The sequence below is a fragment of the Zootoca vivipara genome, chromosome 7, assembly GCF_963506605.1.
Source record: "Zootoca vivipara chromosome 7, rZooViv1.1, whole genome shotgun sequence".
NCBI lineage: Eukaryota > Metazoa > Chordata > Lepidosauria > Squamata > Lacertidae > Zootoca > Zootoca vivipara.
This window is the reverse complement of record NC_083282.1, coordinates 5697496-5721208: the sequence shown is the minus strand read 5'-3', so window position 1 is coordinate 5721208 and position 23713 is coordinate 5697496. Positions and strand designations below refer to the sequence as shown.

General features: G+C 44.0%; 1 protein-coding gene across 2 annotated transcripts in view; it reads right to left on the bottom strand.

Moving 5' to 3' along the window:
- Positions 1 to 23713, bottom strand: part of LOC118089449 (P-selectin) — a 34179-nt gene that overhangs the window by 6003 nt on the left and 4463 nt on the right. For both annotated transcript variants that reach the window (XM_035124139.2, XM_060276609.1), the window contains exons 3-16: positions 23182 to 23565; positions 22470 to 22577; positions 18595 to 18783; positions 17663 to 17842; positions 14910 to 15095; positions 12589 to 12774; positions 10667 to 10852; positions 9141 to 9326; positions 7143 to 7328; positions 6594 to 6779; positions 4717 to 4902; positions 4168 to 4353; positions 2315 to 2500; positions 281 to 466 (exon numbers count right to left, since the gene is read on the bottom strand). In XM_035124139.2, coding sequence (XP_034980030.2) covers positions 281 to 466; positions 2315 to 2500; positions 4168 to 4353; positions 4717 to 4902; positions 6594 to 6779; positions 7143 to 7328; positions 9141 to 9326; positions 10667 to 10852; positions 12589 to 12774; positions 14910 to 15095; positions 17663 to 17842; positions 18595 to 18783; positions 22470 to 22577; positions 23182 to 23565 — 2721 coding nt within the window. The remainder of the gene's footprint in view (positions 1 to 280; positions 467 to 2314; positions 2501 to 4167; positions 4354 to 4716; positions 4903 to 6593; positions 6780 to 7142; positions 7329 to 9140; positions 9327 to 10666; positions 10853 to 12588; positions 12775 to 14909; positions 15096 to 17662; positions 17843 to 18594; positions 18784 to 22469; positions 22578 to 23181; positions 23566 to 23713) is intronic.

Here is a 23713-nt window from a genome sequence, read left to right as displayed (position 1 = left end):
TCGCCAGAAGCGGCTTAGTCATGCTGGCCACATGACCTGGAAGCTGTACACCGGCTCCCTCGGCCAGTAAAGCGAGATGAGCGCGCAACCCCAGAGTCGGTCACGACTGGACCTAATGGTCAGGGGTCCCTTTACCTTTATTCACAGGAAAATCACACTCTTTCCAGTTGTGTGGAAAGCCAATCGGTAATTATAGCTTACAGTGGAAGAAGAAGAATTACATAGGGCTAGGCTAGAAACTACCCATCTGGAAGCCCTCTTGAAAGGGGGCTACAGATACCTTGACAAACAGGCATCTCGGAAGACCACTGGCCACCGGCCTGGCACTGAATGCTGCTTGTTCCATTGAGGTTGTAGCCCTCAGCACACTGGAAGAGACATGTCGATCCATATCTGAAGGAGTCCCAGGGACCAGAGCAATTCATCTTCATCCTCCCCAGAGTCTTCAAGTGGGGACACTTTATAGCTGTTGGGGGGATGTGAAGAAAATATGAACTACAAACTTGCTTTACACATTGGATTAAAGGAATGTTATGCTATTTCTAAATATAGCATTGTAAGAATTAGATAAACGGCTTAATAAAAGCTGACATGTGACAGAGGCAACTGTGTTTATGTGATATGTCTTGGCTGTCTCTTAGTGCAGACCCAGATAACTGAGCCTGAGCTTCCACAGCTGCCACCCTCCAGGAACCACAATCAGCAGGATTGGCAGCAACAGCAGCATATATGTTCTATGCTTGTGAAAGAATAATTTATTCTCTTGCTAATTATGCTGTGTTAAATGTGTATTCTGTTGTTGACCTTTGTGATGTAATATTTCAGTTTTCTGTTAAGTATGTTGCTTTGAATATATACTTTATATTTTATATACTTTCTTCAGCAATGTTTTATTCTGAATTGTTTAATTTGATGTTTTAATGTAGCTTGTGAGCCACTTTGAGCTTCTTTTCTTAAAAATATAAAGTGGTATAGAAACCAACAACAACTACAACAACAACAACAACAACTACAACAACAACAACAACAACACCTGTGGTGGGTGAAGCTCACTATTCATCAGAAAAATAACTGTCAAACACCAGGCTGGGCATAATATTTGGCTGCTATATGGGGAAACCAAATGGAATACCCTGAAGTTGTGCAGTGAAATAAGAAGTGAAACTAGGGTAGAAAAATATAGTTCACCCATGTGGGGTAATAATTAAAAACTTGGCTGGATCTCTGACTCCAAAGTGTGGGGCAAGAGTGAGCCCCCAGGAGAATATTAAAATAACAGAATCATGCAGCACAGTAAAGTGTGGGAATAATAGGCTGTTAGACCTTTTAAACATCACATTCTAGTCTGCTTTCAGTGCTTCTTCCTCTACCCCTCTTGCAATGAACAGACCACACTATTGGTAAGTTTAAATGCTTTACTTACAATCTCCAAATGTCAGATTCATGCATTATTCCATGCAACAGCAAGAAGAACAGGTAGAAATATTTTGGGTTTACAAAACACAGAAAAATATTTCTGAACACTCAATCTGGTCTTAAAGCTTCACATGGTGGAAGACAATGAAGAAATAAGCTTCACTTCCTCCTTCACAGGAGGTGAGAGAGCATGACCTGAGTCTAGCAATACCCCGGCTGGATGGGTGGCATATAAAATTAATTATTATTATTATTATTATTATTATTATTATTATTATTATTATTATGCCTTAATCCCTTAATGCAGGCATGCCCAAACTTCGGCCCTCCAGATGTTTTGGACTACAATTCCCATCTTCCCCAACCACTGGTCCTGTTAGCTAGGGATCATGGGAGTTGTAGGCCAAAACATCTGGAGGGCTGCAGTTTGGGCATGCCTGCCTTAATGCATTAACTAGCCCTATACTTGCAAACTAGCCCTACGGTATATTTGACTGCAAATTCCCATACAAACTCCAAGGCAGAAACTGAAATCGTGATAAGACATGCAAGGAGCTCATCAGTGGGGTAGGCCTGCAGAAGTGGTGGCCAAACTTGGCCCTTCCCATCACCTTTGACCACTGGTCCTGTTAGCTAGGGATGATGGTAGTTGTAGTCCAAAAACAGCTGGAGGACCAAGTTTGGCCACCACTGGCCTACAGCAAGCGATCTGTATCACTTTTCCAGTGTTGAATAAGATATATATTTTGGTTTCTGAAGCCACTGTCACAGCCACACACAACACACCCTTGGAAAGAAGCCCTAATCCAAGACTGGGGAGCAACCTTACAACAAGCAGCACCCACTCTGTTTGCCCAAGCCTATCCCAGAAGGAACCAAGGTTATCGGGAAGCCCTACCTTCACAAATGGGCATATCTCTGCTCCAGTTTCCCTGATCTGTGCACTTGAGCTTCTCTGACCCAACCAGCTCAAAGCCAGAGTTGCAGGAGAACATGCAGCTGGCGTGATACGCAAAGCGGCCGTGTGGATGAGAGCAGTTTCCCTTGCCCTTGTCTGGAGTTTGCAGGGGTGGGCACTGGACAGCTGGAATAGGAATGTACAGATTATTTAATGTGCATGAATATTGGATGAGTCACATACACTGCAGGAGATGCATATTCAAATTATCAAGTGTTTCCTTTCCCTGGCTAGTGGCCATATTGCAAGTATCCAGCATATCAAAATGCAGCTCTATGATTTTATGTTCTGGTCTTCCTTCAATGTAGAAAGCTTCTGAAAGAGTATTTTACAGGGTCAGTTTCCTTACAAGGAGCAGGAGACTTGTGGCATTTTTGTCATATACAGTGGAACCGTGGCAGCTCTGTTTAGGGAGGCTTTTAATGTTTAATAGATTACTGCATTTTATTTTTCTTTTGGAAGCCGCCCAGAGTGGCTGGGGAAACCCAGCCAGATGGGCGGGGTATTAATAATAAACTACTACTACTACTACTACGTACGACTCTACTTATGTACAATTCCAGTTATGACCTTCAGTAGGTGCTTCGACTTAGGAACTTTCCTCTAGATACAAACAGAGGCCTTGCGGGGCAGTGCTGGGGCCCCTGCTGCCGGGGAGAGGGCCCCCATCCTACCCCCAAAGCCGCAGAAGAGGTGCCGCCTGCAAGAGGCACAGCAGGGTGCACTGGAGCCCCAAACCCCGCCGAGGAACTAACCTGAAGAAGTCCAGAGGAGAACCTGGCCTGGCAAGGAAAAAAAGTGACCCTAGCCGAAGTGAACCAGCTCTTTACTCTTTCCCAGCCCTTGCCCCACCCCCAGCTTGTAGCCAGGTAAGCTCACTCACCCTCAGTGCACATAAGATAAAAAATTAATGTTACGGTAATTTTTCCATCTACAATACTGTCTTATTTATTTTATAGTACAGTTCATTGATTATTGCCTTCATTTTATGGATCTATGGTCTCATTGGACAGTAAAATCTGTGTTAAATTGATGTTTTAGGGGGTTTTTTTTAATCGTCTATGTGAGGGATTGTTGCGACTACTCCTGAGTAACGACCTTCCACATGCTTGTCTTTCAAAAGTCTTTATTAGTGCACATTATTTACAGTGTAGTGAGCTGTCGGTTTCATGTCTTCTCATTCCGAATCAGAATCCGGCACTGCCCTCTTCCGCGATCTGGACCAGCATAAAAGCCTCGGGACAGCGAATCTCTTCCCTTTTCTCCTCCTTCTCAATTCCGGTGTCAGGGCAAAGGGTCTATGGTCAGCCCTATTCCTGTCCACACCTCCCGCCTCTCTCTCTTCCTGCCTATGGAGCAGGGGGTCTCCAGTGCTGCCAGAGCCCTGGCACTCCTTCTCCATTTCCTGACTCACCCCTTCAGGCCCCTCGCTCTCATGACTGCTTGGAGACGGGCTGCTTCTGATGGGGGGGGGGTTCTCTGTAATCCCTCCCCCTTACAGTCTAGAATGGGTCAATTCACTTTTCCATTACTTACTGTGGGAAAGTGCGCCTTTACTTATGAATGTTTCTAGTTATGACCGGACCTCCGGAATGAATTATGGTTGTAAGTAGAGGTTCCACTGTACTTTAATTTCCAATCATACGCACTGAACTCTGAGGAGTTATGGGAAATGCAGTTACTGCAGGTGCCAGCCAATGGCACTCTCCAGATGTTGGCTGGGGGATGGGAGCTGGAGTTCAGTCACCTCTGGAGGGCACCACACTGGCTGCCCCTGGTTTGCTGGCACTGACCTTGACACTGCGGCAGTTGTTCAGTCCAGCGGCCTTGAGCTGTGCAGTCAAGCATCTCTAGTCCAAGCAGCTGAAACCCAGCACTGCAGGAAAAGTTGCAACTGGAGCCATATGCAAAGTGCCCAAGAGGGTGGGTGCAATTTAAATGGCCATTGTCAGGCTTAGATAGAGCTGGGCACTTAACAGCTGAATCAGAAAGGACAAGTAAGCAACAAAGCCAAAGTTATAAATATGGTAAACTGAAGAAAATCCATTGATGAGCATATTATTATTACTAATAAAGCATTTATTATTTACATAGCAAAATGTGTTGCAAAGGCAATGCCTCCGTGAAGGGAATATTTACACTACAGGAGAGCTTAATTCAGATGAAATATCTATTACTACCGGTATTTGTTGCTATTGTTTTATTAATCTATGTACTGCCTTTCACATTTGTGTCAAGGCGATACATAGATTAGACAAATGCTTCATAAAAACAGCTAAAATAGTTTTTAAAATGGTACAAGGAACAGTTGACGAGGGTGCAAGGCTACGTGGAGGCCCTACCTTCACAAATGGGCATATCTCTGCTCCAGTTTCCCTGATCCGTGCAGTCAAGCTTCTCTGACCCAACCAGCTCAAAGCCAGAGTTGCAGGAGAACATGCAGCTGGCGTGATAGGCGAAGTGGCCATATGGATGAGAGCAGTTTCCCTTGCCCTTGTCTGGAGTTTGCAGGGGTGGGCACTGGACAGCTGGAATAGGAAAGTACAGATTATTTAATGTACATGAATATTGGATGAGTCACATACACTGCAGCAGATGCATATTCAAATTATCAAGTGTTTCCTTTCCCTGGCTAGTGGCCATATTGCAAGTATCCAGGATATCAAAATGCAATGATTTTATGTTCTGGTCTTCCTTCAATGTAGAAAGCTTCTGAAAGAGTATTTTACAGGGTCAGTTTCCTTACAAGGAGCAGGAGACTTGTGGCATTTTTGTCATATACAGCGGAACCTTGGCAGCTCTGTTTAGGGAGGCTTTTAATGTTTAATAGATTACTGTATTTTCTTTTTCTTTTGGAAGCCGCCCAGAGTGGATAGGGAAACCCAGCCAGATGGGCGGGGTATTAATAATAAATTATTATTATTAATAATAAATTATTATTATTACTACTACTACTACTACTACGTATGACTCTACTTATGTACAATTCCAGTTATGACCTTCAGTAGGTGCTTCGACTTACAAACTTTCCTCTAGATACGAACATAGGCCTTGTGGGGCAGTGCTGGGGCCCCTGCTGCCGGGGAGAGGGCCCCCATCCTACCCCCAAAGCCGCAGAAGAGGTGCCGCCTGCAAGAGGCACAGCAGGGTGCACTGGAGCCCCAAACCCCGCCGAAGAACTAACCTGAAGAAGTCCAGAGGAGAACCTGGCCTGGCAAGAAAAAAAAGTGACCCTGGCCGAAGTGTATCAGCTCTTTACTCTTTCCCAGCCCTTGCCCCACCCCCAGCTTGTAGCCAGGTAAGCTCACTCACCCTCAGTGCACATAAGATAAAAAATTAATGTTACGGTAATTTTTTCATCTACAATACTGTCTTATTTATTTTATAGTACAGTACATTGATTATTGCCTTCATTTTATGGATCTATGGTCTCATTGGACAGTAAAATCCATGTTAAATTGCTGTTTTAGGGGGTGTTTTTTATCGTCTATGTGAGGGATTGTTGCGACTACTCCTGAGTAATGACCTTCCACATGCTTGTCTTTCAAGTCTTTATTAGTGCACATTATTTACAGTGTAGTGAGCTGTCGGTTTCATGTCTTCTCATTCCGAATCAGAATCTGGCACTGCCCCCTTCCGCGATCTGGACCAGCATAAAAGCCTTGGGACAGCGAATCTCCTCCCTTTTCTCCTCCTTCTCAATTCTGGTGTCGGGGCGAAGGGTCTACGGTCAGCCCTATTCCTGTCCACTCCTCCCGCCTCTCTCTCTTCCTGCCTGTGGAGCAGGGGCTCTCCAGTGCTGCCAGAGCCCTGGCACTCCTTCTCCATTTCCTGACTCACCCCTTCAGGCCCCTCGCTCTCATGACTGCTTGGAGACGGGCTGCTTCTGATGGGGGGGGGTTTCTCTGTAATCCCTCCCCCTTACAGTCTAGAATGGGTCAATTCACTTTTCCATTACTTACTGTGGGAAAGTGCGCCTTTACTTATGTATGTTTCTAGTTATGACCGGACCTCCGGAATGAATTATGGTTGTAAGTAGAGGTTCCACTGTACTTTAATTTCCAATCATACGCACTGAACTCTGAGGAGTTATGGGAAATGCAGTTACTGCAGGTGCCAGCCAATGGCACTCTCCAGATGTTGGCTGGGGGATGGGAGCTGGAGTTCAGTCACCTCTGGAGGGCACCACACTGGCTGCCCCTGGTTTGCTGGCACTGACCTTGACACTGCGGCAGTTGTTCAGTCCAGCGGCCTTGAGCTGTGCAGTCAAGCATCTCTAGTCCAAGCAGCTGAAACCCAGCACTGCAGGAAAAGTTGCAACTGGAGCCATATGCAAAGTGCCCAAGAGGGTGGGTGCAATTTAAATGGCCATTGTCAGGCTTAGATAGAGCTGGGCACTTAACAGCTGAATCAGAAAGGACAAGTAAGCAACAAAGCCAAAGTTATAAATATGGTAAACTGAAGAAAATCCATTGATGAGCATATTATTATTACTAATAAAGCATTTATTATTTACATAGCAAAATGTGTTGCAAAGGCAATGCCTCCGTGAAGGGAATATTTACACTACAGGAGAGCTTAATTCAGATGAAATATCTATTACTACCGGTATTTGTTGCTATTGTTTTATTAATCTATGTACTGCCTTTCACATTTGTGTCAAGGCGATACATAGATTAGACAAATGCTTCATAAAAACAGCTAAAATAGTTTTTAAAATGGTACAAGGAACAGTTGACGAGGGTGCAAGGCTACGTGGAGGCCCTACCTTCACAAATGGGCACATCTCTGCTCCAGTTTCCCTGATCCGTGCAGTCAAGCTTCTCTGACCCAACCAGCTCAAAGCCAGAGTTGCAGGAGAAGATGCAGCTGGAGTGATAGGCGAAGGGGCCATATGGATGAGAGCAGTTTCCCTTGCCCTTGTCTGGAGTTTGCAGGGGTGGGCACTGGACAGCTGGTATTGGAAAGCACAGATTTCTCAATATACACCCTAAATAAATATGTCATTTCAAATTCAGCTTGCGTTGTATGATATCAAATGAAAGGTACTAACTTTGGGATTGGGGCCAGCCTGCAGATAGATGGTGGTTAATTCCACCTCCCCACCCCACTTCCTGATGAACTGTGTGCTCATATGGTGAGGTGATGCCTCCTGAAATGCTGCTACAGCAACTAAGCACATTTTGAAGCTTTGACACCCAGTACATCAGTGCTAAAGAAATATGGAAATTAACAAGGAAATAAACAACTATCTGATTTTTAGAAGATGTCTGAAGGCAGCCCTGTACAGTATAGGGAAGTTTCCAGTGTTTGATGTCTCACTGTGTTTTAATTTGTTGAAAGTTGCCCAGGGTGGCTGGGGTAACACAGTCAGGAGGCATATAAATAATAAACTATTATTACTATGATTATCTATGAGGTCCAATTTGCCCGTATGAACCTGCCTTACGGCATGTCATTGACTGAGCTATCTAGTGGCGTACTCCAACTGGCAGCAGTAGCTCTCCAAAGTTAATTTCAAGCAAAGGTCCTATTCTCTGCAGCTGCTGCTTGAGATTCTTTTAATTGGGATAGGCCAGAAATGGAAAAATGCAAAGCATGTGATCTTAACTGCCAAGCTATGGCCTCTCCTACTCACATCAAGACTCTGCCCTCTTGATATACACACAATGGCAAGTAAATTGCTTACAGTAATACCTCGGGTTACGAACGCGATCCGTTCCGGATCGCAGTTCGTAACCCGAATAGTTCGTAACCCGAACGGGATGCGCAGCGCCATTTTGCCCATGCGCAAAGCGTGATTTTCGCGCTTTGTGCATGCGCAGACCGCGCACGCGCACGCAACGAAAACACTTCCGGGGGTGCGCAGTTCGTAACCCGAACTGTTCGCAAACCGAGGTGTTCGTAACCCGAGGTACGACTGTACTCTAAGCATAAAAAAGCACCAGAGAAACACAGATCCATACAGAGATGTGTCTTAAATGGCCAATAAAATTATGTCAATTTAATTTACTTATATCCCAAATTGTATTTAGTGAAAGGCAATTATATATCCATTGGGTGCACTAAAAATAAGTGGATTGTGCATCTGGGGCTGTGCTGTCTGCATGTCTGGAGTGAATGTGTTCTGCACCTCTTCTCAGCATTTTGGAGAGTGATACAGATGATATAGTTCTGCTGGATCAAGCTAAAGGCCCATCTAGCCCTACATCTTGCTCTCAAAGTGACCATCATGATGACTGTGGGGCCTAAGCACAACAGCACTCTCCCCACTTGTGATTCCCAGCATACTGCTTCTGACAGTGGAGGTAGAATTCATATAGAGGAACTGCCAAGCAGATGCCACTAAAAATGTTGCTACAGTGAATGGACCCCAGAGATTCAGGAGGAGGGGGTGTGCTATAGTAATTCACCTTTAGACACTATGGATTAGTGTCCTTATTTCCACATCAGTCTGTGACCTAGTAAAGGAAGGTTCCCCCTGTGATCACTCCAGAATAAGTACCCAGTTCTTGGTATTCAGTCTGTGGCCTGTTCCTTTGCAAGTAGCACCCAGTCAGTTTTGTTTAGATTCCCAAGTTTCAGAGCAAGATCTTGTATGAAAATGGAGAAAAATCCAGAATTGTTGTTGCCACTGCTATCAGTGGAAGTATGACACCAGAGGATCCAGTTTGTTTTTCAATTTAGTAAATGCAACACCTCAATTTTATATACTCAGCTACCATCCATTTCCCAGCTGATTCCCAAGAGTATACTCAGCACTGACCTTCACATAAGGGTGGTTTCTCCGTCCACATTCCCAGAGCTGTGCACTGAAGTTGCTCTGCTCCAACTTGCACAAACCCTGTATTGCAGGAGAAAGCGCAGCTGGAGCTATATGCAAAATCTCCATGTGGATGAGAGCAGCCAAATTCTCCATTCTTGGGGACATCCAGTTTTGGGCATTCAACAGCTAGAATGAAAGAGAATGCTCAATGCTGGTGAAAGGGGGAACTATTACGGTAGTATTCACCCAGATTCTCCCAGCCACTGGAAGAGGCAAGTCCAGGCATGAAATGAGACCTATTCTTCTGGGGGGGAAATGAAGGCAGTTATTTCAGGGGTGCTTCCAGATACAGTGGCACCTCGGTTTAAGTACACAATTGACTCCGGAAGTCCATACTTAACCTGAAGTGAACTTTCCCATTGAAAGTAATGGAAAGTGGATTAATCCGTTCCAGACGGGTCCGTGGAGTACTTAAACTGAAAGTACTCAAACCGAAGCGTACTTAAACCGAGGTATAACTGTATAAGTCCTCCCTTGCATATAAGGTAGGTGCTGCTCAACAAACCTCCTCCACACCACAGTTATTTTTTCATTTAATTCTTTGGCTTGACCCCACCATTTCTCATCTGCACCAGTGGATGGATCATGATAGGATGTGTCTAGAATTAAAGTATTGAACTCATTCCTCTCACAGAAACATGTGCATGCATGGAGGTGGTTCATATATCTGCATGTGTTCCTTGTTTTATTATTATTTTTAAGACTAAACCAATCCCGCCACAAGTGTGAAATATAAAAAATGCAAAAGTCTCAGTGACCAATGTAGAGACTGATGATCCATCAATCCCCCTTGTTGTTTACCACTGCAAGGTGGTAATTGAAAACCACAGGCACGTTTAAAAATACATTTTCCATCAGAAGCCAAGAAACACAATATTTTTGCCATTTTGAAAAACAGCTTTGTGTTTTGTCTCCTCTCATCAGGACTTCCTCTAATTCTGCTTTCTCATGCTCAGGAAAAAAGGCATCACAAGCACTTAACATTATGTTTAGGCAATGTGATGCTTTCCACCACCACCCCAAGCATCTGAAGAAGTGCCTGAATTTCCATGCTATAGGACCCATATTTTCTTCTCATGAAAACCTTCCCCAACCCCTGAAAAACGGTATTACAATACAGGCAGCAAAAGCCAAATTTGTGGCACATGACACTTCCTGTCCCAGTGGTAAACGTGCAAAGCAGCACAAACACACTCACACCGAAGGGCTTTTTGCACTGCTGTTCCATATCTTTCCTATCATTGAGAAATTGATGAAAGGAAGATAATTTCAAAACAATGATGCTGTTGTGATGTGTATGCCCCCACAAGAAGTCTGAGGAAAATGCTATAAGAAAGGGCCATCTGGAAGCAACCCAGGTTACTACGTATAAGGTAGCCAGGCTGGAGGTGCTCAGCCTTGAAAGACCTTGACCAGACAGGTCAGAGCTTCATTACAATAACAGGCAGTGAAAAGACCTTAGTTACCCTGACAGGTTGGCAATGGAGCAGTCCAGTTCCCAGTTGCTAAGCAGTAGGTTGCATTTCTTCCAGCCAAGGTAAATCCAGGCTCACAGGCAAACTCACAGGAAGATTGGAATGCAAACTCTCCATTTTGATGAAAGCAGGTCATCCTCCCTTGCTTGGGGGTCTCCAGACTGTGGCACTGCATGGCTGAAGAGGACAGTGGTGGCGATGATGGTCAGAATCACAATCATAATTTCTTATACCCTACCCATTTGACTGGGTTGCCCTAGCCAGTCTGGGCAGCTTCCAAGAAAAATATAGGGAATCAACAACAACAACAACAACAACCATTAAAAGCTTCCTGAAACAGGGCTGCCTTCAGACCTCTATGGAAAATTATATGGTTTTTTATTTCTTTGACATCTGCTGGGAGGGCCCTCTGCCTGGTTCTCTGTAGCTTTACTTCTCGCAGTGTGAAAACTGCCAGAAGACCCTTGGAGCTGGACTTCAGTGTCTGGGCTGAACAATGGGGGGTCGAGTTGCTCCTTCAGGTGTGCAGAGCCATTTAGGGCATTAAAGGTCAGCACCAACACTTTGAATTGTCCTGAGTTCTATAGACTCTCTCTGTAAAGAATGAAATAAAAAAGGACTGTAAGAAACTTTCCCTTGTCTTTATAATTCCTGGGCAACCAGCCGAGAGAGCTGACAGCATCCTGACAGTATCTCGTTTTCCTAAAACAGCTTTAACAGCAATGGTTAGGTCTGAATTTGTGTCTGAGCTGTGCCACTACAGGTGTGAATGAATCCCCTCCAAACAAAAAGGTCCCTATATGTGGAAAATTAGAATTTTAGGCAGGGGTGAAACTAGGTTTCATTTCACTCAGATCAAAGACCCAGTTTCTCTCTCTCTCTCTCTCTCTCTCTCTCTCTCTCTCTCTCTCACACACACACACACACACACACACACACACACGAGAGAGAGAGAGAGAGAGAGAGAGAGAGAGAGAGAGAGAGAGAGAGAGAGAGAGAGAGAGAGAGATTGGGAGCCTCAATGGTGGCTTCACCTGGGGCAAAAAAAACCAGATAGCCCCCCCCCCTGTAGCTATGGCTATGCTTTAGGGAACAAAACAGTAGACAATAATGTTGAAAAATCTAAATATCTGAAGGTATCTGAAGAAGTGTGCATGCACACGAAAGCTCATACCAATAACAAACTTAGTTGGTCTCTAAGGTGCTACTAGAAGGAATTTTTAGATTTTTACGTGCACAAAAGAATGATATGCAGAGGTTGGATGGCCATCTGCCTGGGATACTTTAGCTGAGATTCCTGCATTGCGGGGGTTGGACTAGATGACCCTCTGGGTCCCTTCCACCTCCATAGTTCTATAATTCTGTGAGGAAGAAGATTCAATCATGCGCTACATTAGTGACACAAGTCTATTCCCTCTGTGAAAACTAGGTCTATTAAAGCTATCTGCCAGTGTCCTAGAGGTGCTTCCTCCAATGCGTCTGCAAATGGGATACAGAAGAAGAAGAGATACAAGTGGCCAGGGGGGGGGGGAGAGAAAAGCCAGGGGGAGAGAGAGAAAAGCGGGGGGGGGGGGGGGGGGGAGAGAAAAGCCAGGGGGAGAGAAGGGGGAGAGAAAGGCTGTTGCAGAGTAGTATTCCTTTGACCCAACCTCTAGCCCTTGCACATATTGGTGTTTATTCAGATATGTGTAAATGTCTTGCAAATGTGTTGGTGGCCAACAGGCCAAGGCGTGAAATGCATCAATCTGCAAATTAAAAGCTAGTATATTCAGGAGATGTGTCTCTCTAGGAACTATGGCTTCTGGAAGAAGTCAGGAAAGATGTCATTTTATCCTTATTCCACCACCTCCTCCTCTACCCAAAGAAGCGGACTTCTGGAAACTTAAGAGTGGTGGTTCTTACAGCAGCCTAACCTTGGCAAGCTGGGACTGCTGCTGTCCATTCTCCAGATGCTGTACACTCCGTCACCTTTTCTCCAAGTAACTGGAACCCTTCAGTGCAGTGGAACGTGCAGAGAGATTGGTACTGAAATTTCCCATGGAAATCGAAGCAGGTGCTGTTACCATGAGCGGGAGGCTGCAGCAGCTGGCACTGAACAGCTACGGACAGCAGATATGCAAATCAGGTGAGAGGAAATAGATAAGAGTTGGAATTGGTTCAAGGGTGTGATTGCTTCTCATGTCCTGCACACAGTTTAGCAGAGGTGAAAGCATACAGTGTCTGTGTTCAGTCTCAGGGTGAAACTCCATAGCTCAGTTGGTTAGAGCACGGTGCTGATAATGCCAAGGTTGCAGGTTCAATCCCCATATGGGACAGCTGCATATTCTTGCGTTGCAGGGGGTTGGACTAATAATTTATTATTTCTACCCCACCCATCTGGCTGGGTTTCCCCAGTCACTGTGTGCGGCTCCCAACATAATATTAAAAACACAATAAAACATCAAACACCATCAGATTCCCTTCCAATTCTACCATTCTATGGTTCATGCAATAGTGTAACACTTCTGTATTAAAAGTAGATCTGACATCAAGTCCATATCAAGTGTGGAGGTGAAAGTAAGAAAAGGCTCAACTGCTTCCAGTCAACAAGGACTTTATGTACATTTTGCAGGAACCAGTTAGGGACTACCATCACCGGGTCTAGCCTGATTCTCGGGACATTGCCAGATGACCTGTTTATTGAGCATTCATCATGATTTGTTTGCAAGGAGGTTAGATGGGGGGGGGGCCTCTCCAGACTGGCGTTTTATTGCAGATGTGTTCTACAACATGTTCTTGAGACAAGAGTAACACATTAGTGGTGGGTTTATTCTGCTTCAATTTGTTCTGTAATGCTTTCCCGATGCTATCACATTATTGTTGACAGGAGGGGCTATGGGACAATAAAAGTGGAACCAAAACCAGAACATCCGTGGAACAAAAAGGCAGGAAGTTGCTGGATATGCACTAATTGGAAATGAAGCAGTGCAACTGCCCCCCTAACTTTTGCAGATGCAAACAGTATTGAAATGTGTGTAACTGCATTGATAGCATCATGAGCACAAATAGTCATGAATGCACAATGAAAAAAGGTGTCTGGAGGGACCGAGTGTGACAAGGCAAGTGTTATTGCACACTTCCCAGTGCATTTTCCTTTGTGTAACCTGAGTGACTTTCTTGATTATACAAATTATGAGGCATAGACTATTACCCAATAACGAGGTAGAAGATTACCCAATTTACAGCAGTCTGGCGTGCATGACGTACATATTGTAATTCTTTCCTTCCCTCTTTCTCCCTTTCCTTCTCTACTTTTCTCCTTTTTAACTTTAGAAATTCTAATAGTTATTGATACAATATACTTTTTACTTATGGTCACTAATCAGGCAACATACATTACTATACATCACTTCATATCTTTAATAATTTTGGCATATATTCTTGACTATATCAACTTTGTTGATATAGTCAAAAAATGATCTGATGGTTTATTATTATTATTATTATTTTAAGTCAAGAATTGCAGCATGCCTTATGCTTTATTATAAACAAACAGGTAGCTCAATGAAACCATGTTAAATAGTTTTAAAATGAGAATTAAGAAAAACAAAAAATTAATAATTGTGCAATCTGAACTTGCTGACATGTGAATGAATCCCACAAAAATCCCACAAAAAGAAAGGTTGTTTTCTGCTGCTCCAGAGAAGCGGACATGGAGCAATGGATTCAAACTACAAGAAAGAAGATTCCACCTAAACATTAGGAAGAACTTCCTGACAGTAAGAGCTGTTTGACAGTGGAATTTGCTACCAAGGAGTGTGGTGGAGTCTCCTTCTTTGGAGGTCTTTAAGCAGAGGCTTGACAGCCATCTATCAGGAATGCTTTGATGGTGTTTCCTGCTTGGCAGGGGGTTGAGCTGGATGGCCCTTGTGGTCTCTTCCAACTCTATGATTCTATGGAAAAAACCACAACAGTCTGTAGATGCCCCCAGTTATCAAGTCCTTGGAACACTATCATATTGTGTATTGTGTGTGATTGTGTATTTGTAGCGCCGACAGCAACATACTGTAAAACATAGTATCTCTCTGGGCTCACTGACTAAGTTCTTGGCCTTGGGTCCTGCCCAGTCCCACAGCAGGGTTAGGTGGGCTATTTAACACTGCAGCTGTACAAGGTAGCTGCAGCAGACCAGTAACAGCAAACTGAGACACTAAATTCCTCTGGAGGCCCACAAAAGTCTACATGGATGCCATACCGTGACAAACGGGTACAGAGGATGTCCACTGGCCAGATGCACTGCAATGCAACGTCTTGGGGCCACTGAGCTGAAAGCCAACTTCACAACCAAAATCACAGGTGGAGTTGTAAGCGAAGTCGCCCATTGGATTTACACAGTCCATTGTTCCTCTTGTGGGTAACTCGATTTCTGGACATTGCTTAACTAAAGAAAGAAAAAGGGGTAAGCGAGAAAGAAAGAGAAATCTCCAAAACCATGATGCAAGGGGTATGCTTGCACTAGATTTATTTAGTATATGGGGTTCATAAGCCATGAGCCTCACATCCTAATTTCACATGATGCCAGCCTACCTCCCCACCAACACCACAGGCACCCATCCTCCCAGCTCTTGCTAGACATAGATGGATGTCTGACTTCAGCAGATCCATTCCCCATTGACAAGGGGGCCATCTGCCAATCTCCAACAGTAACATTAAATCAGATTGTTATTCTCCCGTGGATTTCTAGCCTTCACGGGTGCAGAGATAGTCTAGAATTAGCCACAAATCAGCTAAAACGATTAGAAACAAATACATTTATGTTCTCAGAATCACAGAATTGTAGAGTTGGAAGAGACACCCCCCCCCAGGGTAATCTAGTCCAACTCCCTGCAATGCAGGAATCTCATCTTAAGCAGATGCCATCCAGCCTCTGCTTAGAATGTTATTCAACTCTGGTTTTTCAAGAGCATTTTTATTTAATTTTACATTTGAGAGCAGCAGCTTCAGAACTGAGACCCAGCACCAAAAATACAGCTAGCCACAGATCAGTCACATGCCCCTTCCCGCTCTAGGTTTTTGTGGCCTACTGCCCCACCTTCTCTTTTCCAAGGCTTCTGCGTCCTCTGTCCTTTCTTGCCTAGGCCATGCGTTCTCTGAACCTTTGCAGGATTTGTGCAGCTCAAGACAGTGATCTTAGGTTAAAAGGCAGGGTAAAAATACTCCCAAATAAGTAAGCAAATGTAGGCAGTTGAAAACTCACTATAGCACAACAGCTGTGTTACAGGAGCGTCCTACACATGAGTAGGACCTTGGTAAAGACACATGCCCGACTGGAATGTTCTCTCCCTCCTGGTCAATCATTCGGGAGCTTCAAAAGCTTTCTCCAACCCGAACATCACAGCGACTGATGCCTTGGAGACATCAGCACACTTAGGGATCCGCAGAGTCTTGCAGTTGCATAACAGACCTCAGCAACTCAACATTTTGGCTAATCTACATTTATTTACATATAATACACTCAGAGCACTGCAACACGGCTCCCTCTCTCTCTAGCATCAGACAGCACTTCCCACTCTGTGGAAGCACAGCACTTCCGTCACTTCCCACTCTGTGGAATGAAAAACATACACCATCATGTGATAGACAACAATCACATGACTGCAGACACAGGGAATGAATCTCCAAGAAGCTGATCCCACACCAGGCAGGAAGCTCCTGCTTGCCTTGCCTCTTGCCATTAGGGTAGCTCAGCCAGCCTCTGCCAAATCCTACTACATAATCCCTTTGTTTTTGAAGATATAGATATATAGATTAATTTTTAGAATCAGATCAGTTAAGGTTCTCACTTTTTACTTGCTCTGTGCCTTAAAACAGCAGCCTGATACGCAGAAAACAAGGAATTGAAACTTTCCATATCTCTATACCCTTGATGACAGAAAGTGAGGAGGAATTAAAGAACCTCTTAATGAGGGTGAAAGAGGAGAGCACAAAAATATGGTCTGAAGCGCACATCAAAAAAACCAAGATCATGGCCACTGGTCCCATCACCTCCTGGCAAATAGAAGGGGAAGAAATGGATGCAGTGGAGAGATTTTACTTTCTTGGGCTCCTTGATCACTGCAGATGGTGACAGCAGTCACGAAATTAAAAGACACCTGCTTCTTGGGAGAAAAGCAATGACAAACCTAGACAGCATCCTAAAAAGCAGAGACATCAACTTGCCGACAAAGGTCCGTATAGTTAAAGCTATGGTTTTCCCAGTAGTGATGTATGGAAGTGAGAGCTGGACCATAAAGAAGGCTGATAGCCCAAGAATTGATGCTTTTGAATTATGGTGCTGCGGGAGACTCTTGAGAGTCCCATGGACTGCAAGGAGATCAAATCTATCTGTTCTTAAGGAAATCAGCCCTGAGTGGGCATTGGAAGGACAGATACTGAAGCTGAGGCCCCAATACTTTGGACACCTCATGAGAAGAGAAGACTCCCTGGAAAAGACCCTGATGTTGGGAAAGATTGAGGGCACTAGGAGAAGGGGACGACAGAGGACGAGATGGTTGGACAGTGTTCTCGAAGCTACGAACATGAGTTTGACCAAACTGTGGGAGGCAGTGGAAGACAGGAGTGCCTGGCGTGCTCTGGTCCATGGGGTCACGAAGAGTCGGACACGACTAAACAACAACATATTCCTATACCAGAAAACATTCCTGCTTTCAAGTCAGGCTGCTACAAAAGGTACAGGGCAGGATTAGCAAAAAGAAAGGGGGGGGCTAACAACCCTAAATGCAATATGACCACTAGCAGTAATTTGGAATCATCCAAGTTTATGAAAGTGATGTACAAAATGTTTATTCCATGCATCTGAATTAGTTTTCCAGGTCAATATATACAGTACTTCTGGTCTTGGCATTTGATAGCCAACAGCTGGATCTCCAAATATATTCATCGTACACCCTAAGTACTACAGAGTTCTGAGACAATAAAATTGGAATGGAATTTAGAAGGAAACTGAACCTTGACATATTGGCTCCAGGGAACTCCATTCTCCAGATGCTTCACATCTAGTGGTCTCTACTCCACTTAGAAGAAAGCCCTCTGTGCAGGTAAAGTTGCAGCTAGTCTGGTACTGAAATTTCCTGTGAGAGCAGATGACGTCTCCATGAACAGGGATTCTTAATGGCCGGCACTGGACAGCTAAGGAACAGAGAAGGAAGGATTCAATCAGGCATGTCCACTCTCTCTTTCGTGAAGCGGTCTTGCTTGCAGTGACTTTCTGAAGATTCCTCCAATAATGCTTCTTTTATTTTAGGGGGCAGCTAGATTTTTTTTTAATATGATGACATTTGTTCCTGTACAGTTTAGTCAGCTGCTGTCATCACCAACATTTAACCTTAACTGTCTGCTGAAATGTACATTCACATTAACTTCTGTCTCATTTATTCACAGGTGAGGTGATTATGTTAGCCATTAACCACCATTCACATTTATTGTGCTAACGTTAACCTTTCTCTCACTCCTCCCCCCCCAAAAAAAAACTTCAGCCAAATGCATACAGAAAGCACAGTGATTGTCTTACGTCTTTATGTGGCCATATGATATTTATTAATGTAACCCAAAGTGGGCTTCACTTGTATTTTGTGACTCTGGTGCATAAATTTTTGTAGTAACATTGCTGCATTACTTATTATAATAAATTATAACTTTATAATAAATGGTGAGTTTTTCTACCATCCTGTTTATGCTTACTGCTTTTCAGTTTTGATCCATGCAAAAATGAAAACTGCATTTTTGTTTGTTTGTTTGTTTTCTGGGCAAAGTGCGTGGGTTGATGGGATGTGTGGAATTATTACAACAGTGCTTGGCTCAGTGGGCCTCTTGCCAGTTTCTGGACCTTGGAAACTGCCACACTCGTGTTAACACCTGGCACTCACCATAATAGCACATACCTACACACTGCGGTATCTCTGCTGACCAGCTCCCAGGCGGCAAGCACTGCAAAGTGGCCAGGCCATTCATTTCAAACCCTTCATCACAGCTGAAGCCACAGCTGGAGTTATAACTGAAGTTCCCCAGAGGATGACTGCAGTTCATGTGCATTGGCCTAAGTACAGCATTCAAGTCCTTGCATTTCACAACTAAATGGAGACATTGAAATAGCAGGTTATGCCAACATTGTGTTTCTAACCTCTCTTTCGAAAGAGATTGTGGAACTGAAACATTTGTTACCTGAACCCTTGCTCACTCACTCATAATATCAATCCTATCAGGTCTTGTGTTTCTTTGGAGCCAACACAGTAACTAGAATTTAATTCTCTCCCAACCGAAGTATGGTCTGGCCAACTTGAGTTAAAGTACCACTTAGTGGTGGTAAAGATGAGTGACTAACTCAACCATCTGGAATTTATCATGGTGGCCCTATTCTACCTTAGGTGCAGGCAGGGCAGTCTTGAGCAGGTCGCGCGCCCTGGCGCTGAGGGGCGGAGATCGCTCCGGCGCCCCCGCCCTCGCAGGGTGCAGCGCCCGGCCTACCGGCCCGGCACCCAGACGCCCCGCACCACCGGGACTCTACGTAGAGCCGGCCCTGGGTGCAGGACCAGAAAAGTTTTTCTGGGCACATGAACAACAGTGTTTAGGGGGGTTGGCCCCTTTCCCCTCAAACCACACCCCTCAAACTCAAATAAAAGTTATATTTAAAAGACAGAGGTATTTAACTGGAAATCTTACAAGACCCATTTGCAAGTGTGAGCATGTCAACTAAGAAGCAACCTGTATTCAGTTCAATGGCGCTTACCCTGGGAAAGTGGATAAGGAAAAGAATGGGTCCCGTGAGCTGTGAAGTTGGCTCATGAGTATTTAGGTCAGCATTTTCACCCATCCATTTCTAAGTCTCCTTTTAATTTCAAATATGCACTTTGCATGCTATCTTTTTGGAATATCTGTATAGAGCCTAAGCAACAAGGTTATAATTTAGGCTCTGCCCATTTCTACTAGAAGCTAGACAGACACCTTGGGCAAAATGAGGAGGGGATAAAAGCTTTTGTTATATGCATCACTTAGTACATCCACTTCAAAATTTCCATGCAGAAACTTAGGATGGAAGCTACTTCCCCCCACCAGATTCCGTGTCTCTAGAACAGCTTTCTGAAAAAAAAGCTTTGTTGTTTTCAGCATATCAGACTACAGCAAAACTCAGTAGAGCAGAATCAGTAGTAAATTGGAAATCCTGAGGTCTAGAAAGCTGGATTTCTCATATGTGTGTCGGCTTCTCCCCTCTAGATTATTCCAGCTCCCATCTGGATTCCTTGACCCTAGTTCCTCCGGTTTAGCTCTTAGGCTGCATACACACAATACCTTTAAAATACATTCAAAGTACATCCTTTCCCTCGAAGAATTCTGGACAGTGTAGTTGCACAGTTACAATTCCAGCAACTCTTAACAAACTACGGTGCCCATAATTATATTTTTTGAGGGAGGGAAGTGTGCTTCAAATGTGCTTTAAAGGCATGGCGGGTACACAGGCTTATGCACACAACTGAGCCACACTTTTCACTGAGACAGTAAACCTGCATCTTAGAGTAATACCACTTCAAACTACAGGTTAAGACTTGCATGGCTGATATATATTTTAAAACCCTTCGATATAGAAAACTGGCGCATCAGGGAGAAGACTCAGCTAGAATCCAATATCTAGTTCTATATATTTTGTGTGGAAGAGACCAGCCATGTGAGCCCCCATTCACAATATAAAGTACAATTCAGAGGTGAGTTTTCTCCTCGTGAAAATAGGCCAAACTTGCCCTTTTGATTCCCCCAAACCAGGGCCAAGAGTGGCTGAGGATAATTTGTACATTTTGTTGCTAGAATTAAAACCCCTGGCTTCCAACATAGATGTTTCAAAGGAAAATTATATTGAGCAGGGCAGTAATGTTATGTGTGATGCATGTCAGTCAACACAACAAGGTTAAACATTTCTCACAGAGCAATCTGTATCTGAAGAAGTGTGCATGCACACGAAAGCTCATACCAATGACAAACTTAGTTGGTCTCTAAGGTGCTACTGGAAGGAATTTTTTATTTTGTTTTGAGAGCAATCTTTGTTATTCACATTCCAGCGTGCTTCCTTTTGGGACATAGCTACACTACAAATGTAAACTAGTTTTAAAAATAATTTCCTCTTTCCAGAGAATTCTGACTACTGTAGTTTCATGAAGGGCAGGGTGTGTGTGTGTGTGTGTGTGTGTGTGTGTGTGTGTGTGTGTGTGGAGAGATGTCAGCAGCCTCAAAGTACAATTCTCAGGATTCTGGGGGGAAAGCCAAAACACTTAAGTTTTTTTAAAAAAACAAAAAAGTTAGTAGCATAGAACAATAATCTACATAGGAAGAAAGGTGGCAAAATAGGAGGCTTTGCAAAAGATGCTACTGGTTTCATCACATAAGCTTCATACAGTGGTACCTCGGGTTACAAACGCTTCAGGTTACAAACTCCGCTAACCCAGAAATAGTACCTCGGGTTAAGAACTTTGCTTCAGGATGAGAACAGAAATTGTGCTCCGGCGGCAGCAGGAGGCCCCATTAGCTAAAGTGGTGCTTCAGGTTAAGAACAGTTTCAGGTTAAGACATACCTGCCAAGTTGCTGTCAGAGAAATAAGGGACCGGGCTGGAAATAGCAGACTGGAAGTAGCGCTGCTGCCATTTTGGAACTGGGCGGAGCATGCTCAGAAGTGACTTTTGATGCTGCTTTGCCCAGTTCCAAAATGGCTGTCGCGCCAGAAGTCGCACTGCAGCCATTTTGGAACTGGGCAGAGCAGCAGCAAAAGCTGCTTCTGAGCATGCTCCGCCCAGTTCAAAAATGGCCGCCGCGCCAGAATAAACCAGGAAAAAAAAATCCGTTTTTTCATCTAGGAACAGCTGGAAAAACAGGGATTTCCCGGGGAAAACGGGAGACTTGGCAGCTATGGGTTAAGAACGGACCTCCGGAATGAATTAAGTTCTTAACCAGAGGTACCACTGTACTGTGAATGGACAGAGCCCTCTGAATGTCATTTAAGTAAATAAGGTAGCACCAGTTCAAACATCAACAAAAGCCCAAAACTGGAAAGAAGCACTCCTCAGCCTTGAAGAGGAGCAGTTTCTCTTGCTCAACAAAAAATGATTCACAGGAAAACCTCTTAAAAGATATACAGTAGAAATAAATGTAAATTTTGTATTTTCTGGTGCTCAGGAGACTGAGCAAAAAATCTGATAGTCCCAGGTTCAAAATTCAGTTGAGCCATTAATTCACTAGGAAGGCCCTGAAGGAAGACCCCCCTCACTCTCCCAAATGGGGATCACACTGGCCTTCCTTACATGGAAAGCATACGTGAAGCACTCAGAACCATACCCTCCAACATTTTTCCAATGAAAATAGGAACATCCCATTCCATAATGATAATTTTACTATTTATACCCCACATATCTTACTGGGTTGCCCCAGCCACTCCGGGCAGCTTCCAACATATATAAAAACATCATAAAACGTTAAAAAAACTTCCCTATACTGTACAGGATTGCCTTCAGATGGCTCGGGGGCAGATAACTCCATACCCTCCAACATTTCTGCACTGAAGATAGGGACTTCCTAAGGAAAAGTGAGATATTTCGGGATCAAATCAGATACCGGGATGGCTTCTCTAAATCAGGGACATCCCTGGAAAATAGGGGCACTTGGAGGGTCTGTCAGAACATGTAACTCAGGTGCTAATTATTCTTATGTTTTGTCAACACGTCACAGGTATCCATCACCCAGCCATGATTCTGGTCCTGGGGATGTTAGAAGACTCACCATATTCACACTCAGGCCCATAGAAGCCAGGATAACATTGGCAGGTATAATTCCCAATGGTCTCCACACACTCCCCATGCTGACTGCAGGACGAAGGCTGGCAGGAAGCTGCACAGAAGATAGAACTGGATTAGAGTTGCACCATCTCTTGAAACTTAGAGCTCTACTCCCAAGGGAACATAGAACTGCAGTTGCCAGGATTTCTTTGGAGAAGAGAAGAGGGATACACTAGTTAGCAGCCTATTTTCATTCTGTAGTGTTGATGAATTATATCAGGGAATATAATGTGTTATGCATATAATGCATATAATGTTATATGCAGAAATGTGTACATATGTTAAAACTGCATATAAAAATGTGTTTACAGTATTATGAGAAATTCTCTCTGAAATGCTGGTGAATTTTCATGAGGAGTGTTCAAAAATAAAATTCACAAATTGCTGCAAAATGTGGAGAACTGAATATTAGATTGGAAAAATGAGAAACTAAGGCTGGATCTAGACACATCAAATAAGTGTTTCAGTTGAATGCGTTGTAAATTTAAACAGGGAAATCTGGAAGGGAAAAACGGGACTCCACAGTGTCATATAAATGCATATAAATAGCTTTTTCTTTACCAATCTTAAGAGAACCAAAACTGATCAGTCCTTCCATTCCTAGTTGTTGGTATTCCACAGCTATGACACAAAAAACCCCAGAATGCTTTCATTACCTTGGTAGCACAGTGGCAGTTTTTTGTTAGTACAACGTTCATCATTCCATTTTCCAGATTCCACAGGCCTTTTAATGTATATCTCAACACAGTCCTCTCCAGACCGCTTGTTGTTGGGTTCCCGAGAAGCCCAGTTTTCTGCTTCCTTTGTCAGGATCTTGCCCGTTCCGACCCAGGTCCAAACGTTGTTAATCTTCCGGATCCCAATCCAGTAGTACGTGCGATAGTATGGAATGGTAGCACTGAGAAAGGCAATTTCTTCTTTGTTTTGGATTGCTACCAGGTCAGTATAGTGCTCCTGGCAATATCTCCTTGCCATTTCCCAGTTCCTCGGTGGCATCGGCCCATAGTGGTAAGTCCAGGCACCCGCAGAAGAAAATAGCCCTGCCAGAGCAACAGGAAGCATTAGAAGAAGGCTGCAAGTACGCAAATGGTGATGAATACAGCTGGCCTGCTCTTATTAGAAGCACTAGATAACTTTAAATTAGCAGCCACAGAGGACAAGGCATTCTTCAGGACAGACTCCAAGCTC